The 3,631-nt window shown below is 46.7% G+C and overlaps 1 protein-coding gene across 1 annotated transcript; it reads right to left on the bottom strand.

Moving 5' to 3' along the window:
* Positions 1–1,799: 1,799 nt before the first annotated feature.
* LOC125543905 (probable CCR4-associated factor 1 homolog 7) lies at positions 1,800–3,043 on the bottom strand. The gene has a single exon (XM_048707405.1). The coding sequence runs from the start codon at positions 2,843–2,845 to the stop codon at positions 1,961–1,963; it is 885 nt and encodes a 294-aa protein (XP_048563362.1). The 5' UTR covers positions 2,846–3,043; the 3' UTR covers positions 1,800–1,960.
* Between the last annotated feature and the right edge of the window lie 588 nt (positions 3,044–3,631).

The raw sequence follows: 3,631 nt of genomic DNA, 5'->3' as shown, positions 1-3,631 counted from the left end.
ATGCACGGTGTAAAGGGCTTTCCGCTCTCCGTGCACAATAGATGTCTATCATCCCTGCTCCTGGCGTTATGTAGGGACATGTGGGAAGTCAACCAAGCCAAGCCCTTTAAGTATAAAAAGGGCATGGCGGCAACATTTGTAGAAAGGAATACAGAGAAAAACACACTGAAGCAGGAGTAGGTATTACACCATTACGGTGGCCTAAACCTGGGTAATCCTTCCACGCGTGTATGGAATGATTGAAGTGTTTAACCCGTGGCCGAACAACATAGGAGCAGCACCATAGCTTCGATCTCGACGATCATCCGCCAACACCATAGGAATTTAAACATGAGCTCAAACCTCATTTATTATTTTCAGCTTCGATCTCGACGATCATCCGCCAACACCATAGGAATTTAAACATGAGCTCAAACCTCATTTATTATTTTCTTTTGAGAAGTCCAATGAACTTGCACTCTGTGTCGCTCTCAATCCTTTTATATTCATGTTTTCATTTCCTATACCATCCAAAGACACTGCTTATAAAGTTCCTGTGTTTTGAAGTCTTTTTTGAAAAACTGGTCGCTCCTTTATTCAGTCAATAGAGTAGCATCATTTACAACCAAGGGAACCATCTCACTCGGAGGACAGTCCATCCAGGTACTAGGGGAAGAGTACTTAGCTGCCTAGCTAGTTCATGAGCGACCTGGTTGCTCTCCCTATTACAATGATGATACACAACATGATTAAAATCTAACAACATATAATAACAGTCATAAGAAATGGCACTAGCAACTAAGCTAGAAGTACCATCTTTCAACGTGTTTTGAAGTCTAGTTGGAATTCACAGGACATGTCATCTCAATTCAAATAGTTTTTTTTCCTTCTATTCCTACGTTTCAAAATGCCTGCAATCCAAAGAAACCCTAAAACTATTCATTTCCATTTGCACCATCTAAAGACACATCTTATAAAATTCCTGTGTTTTGTAACCCTGTAGAATACATAGAACATGCTATATCAATCCAATTTTTTCCTATTCCTATGTTAAAAAAAATCCCGCAATCCAAAGAAGCCCTCAGTTGCCACTGTAAAGGACCAAACGATCTTATCTTATCACCAGTGAAGAGAAAAACTGTAGGTTTAATTCCTACAATCCAAAGAAGCCCTCAATGGCCACTGTAAATGAGCAAACGATCTTATCTTATCACCTGTGAAGAGAAAAACTGTAGGTTTGATATCAATGGAGTAGTTCCCAGTATGGGACAAAACCAAAGTAGAACGCTGAATCAAGCCCTGCATTTACTGAAATGGTATTTGTGATACGTTAGCGAAATAAAGCAAGAAACTGGTATCATAGAACACATATTGTGCACCTATGCACCTAAAAGGCTGCTAAAATAAACATTCTACATTACAGTCAAGTCCCAGTAATTAAGGGGAGCCAGTCAAATAGTGTTTATCTTGCAGGATATCCATTACAATGGTTGATAAGAGGTGCTAGGGCTGTGCAAGCAATGATATGTTTGGACATACTTAATAGTCTAGACTGAAAAAAATATTAATCAACTACTTTGAGCTGCAATATGAAAATCATTCATTCTGAAGAATGAAAATCAACACAAACAATGAAGAGTTCATTGAATTCCACAGAAAGGCAATATGGCAGCAAAACTAAGACCAGATGGTTGACACCTCTATATGAATGACTGGGTTCCCCCCAAAATGCACAACAGTTCAATTTTCAGTCGTGCACATCAAGGGCTGTCCCAAACCTTGATAGATGTCCCATACAGCTCAAAGGGAAAGACCGAGCATTCAACAGAACTACCATGATATAGCAACGAGAGTCATTTAACTGGGAACAATAGCTATACTACGGCAACCACAAGCAAATATTCAGATCAGAGAGCATATATTCAACAGAAACATTTCCTTTTTTTCAACCATAACATTGTCTTATTTGACTATCCATTACTCATTCGATGAGCAGAGCTGCTGGTGGTCTGTTCTCCCCACCATCAGAAATAAGACCATACAATACACCGGCATAATTCTCGGTCGATCCTCTGAAATATGCCTCCTTCAGCTTTTGGAAGCACTGCAAGGTCAGCAGCGAGTCGGACCCAGCCTGGTGGCAGATCCCCACACGTTGGACACCAAGTAGCTCACCAAGCTTGCTCAAGCCACCATGGAGGCTGCCGCAGTACTTCATGAGATGCTTGATGTCGTACAGCACAGGGAAGTAGATTCTGATGAGGTCAAAGAATCCAGGCATGGTGTCGGGTAGGTTCCGCCCGGTTAGCAGCTTGAGCAGGTACCCGAAGTCGTACCCGCTGTGGAATGTGACCCACTGGAGCTCAGCGTTGAGCAGGACGCCCGACGACATGAGCAGCTCGGCGAAGTGGCCTGTGTCAGCACCCTCGGTGGTGAAGCGGTCGAAGTCGATCCCGCTGTTGCGTAGCAGGTCGATGGAGTCAGCGTTGGCGGGGTCTGAGCGCGGATCGAAGCCCCGAAAGTTGAACTGCCAGGCGCAGGGGCGCCCCCCCGTGCCCCTGGCCGGGAGTGCGCCGTTCTCGTCGGAGAGGGTGAGACCAAGCTGGATGAGGCTCAGCATGTCGACGTTGGCCTTGAGGGTGGCGTAGTTGTACTCGTCATTGGAGCGAAAGCTCCCGAGCGGGCGGCACACGATGCCCGGGAACTCGGTGTCCATGGCGATGTACGGGTAATCGTCGACGACGTCACGGATCACGGCGAACTCCGCCTCGAGGTTGTTCGCCCATACCTCGCGGATCTCTACGCCCTCCTCGTCGGCGGGCTTACCATCATCGTCGGAGGAGGCGGGGGGTGGTGGGGCAGACATCGGAGCCGGTGCATCCAAAGATTAGGAGAGAGATCTTGTTGGGGGAGGAGGAGCGAAGCGGACTCTAGGGTTAGGGTTTGCGAGACAAACCGGCGGATCGGCGTGGTGGGGAAAGTAATAAGATGAGGAAGGGGAGGCAGAAGCAGGGGCCCACAGGTCAGCGCAGGCGGCGAGTGGAGCGAGAGGCTATGGGAGGAGAGGTGCGTGGACGATAAAGAGGTGGTGGGTGGGGAAGAAAGGAGAGGAAAGTGGAGGCGTAGTCACACCACGTGAGTTTTTTCTTATTTGTCAGTGTTTCATTTCATTTTATTTGTTGAAATTAAACTTTCACTGAAATTCACGCTGCAAGTGGGAACGGGCCGTCCGCGGCGCCGCTTAATCAAGCCCGCATAATGTCATTCGTGGACGTCTACGGTTGAGAAAAAAAATATGTGAGACTTGTGAAACATCCCGCCAGGCCCGCATCTTACCCACATAACCCAAATATCCTTCCTCGATACAAACACTGGACATTAGGTATTCCGTGAAGATTGTCTCAAGAAAAAAAAGTATTCCGTGAGGAGTCGCTAGAGTGCTGGCGGCTAGCTAGCTCCTCCATGGCCGAGAAACCTCCCACCATCCTCTCTACTCCATGACTATCTCATTCTCTGGCACTATTATCCGAGTCTAAGTTTAATAATGTGATGAATGGTTAAATCTGGTGACCGGCAAGGTTTCAGGAGCGGCTGATTGAAGGCGAGCAACAACCGCGTCTAGGATCTCGATTCAACTAACAAGGCCCGCAAG

Source organism: Triticum urartu, chromosome 3, assembly GCF_003073215.2.
Source record: "Triticum urartu cultivar G1812 chromosome 3, Tu2.1, whole genome shotgun sequence".
Lineage (NCBI taxonomy): Eukaryota > Viridiplantae > Streptophyta > Magnoliopsida > Poales > Poaceae > Triticum > Triticum urartu.
The sequence above is the reverse complement of the archived record's forward strand: the minus strand, read 5'-3'. Positions and strand labels throughout refer to the sequence as shown.

What these genes read in the sequence shown, in the direction of transcription:
- LOC125543905 (XM_048707405.1), bottom strand. Translation starts at nt 2,845, where the DNA reads ATGTCTGCCCCACCACCCCCCGCCTCCTCCGACGATGATGGTAAGCCC.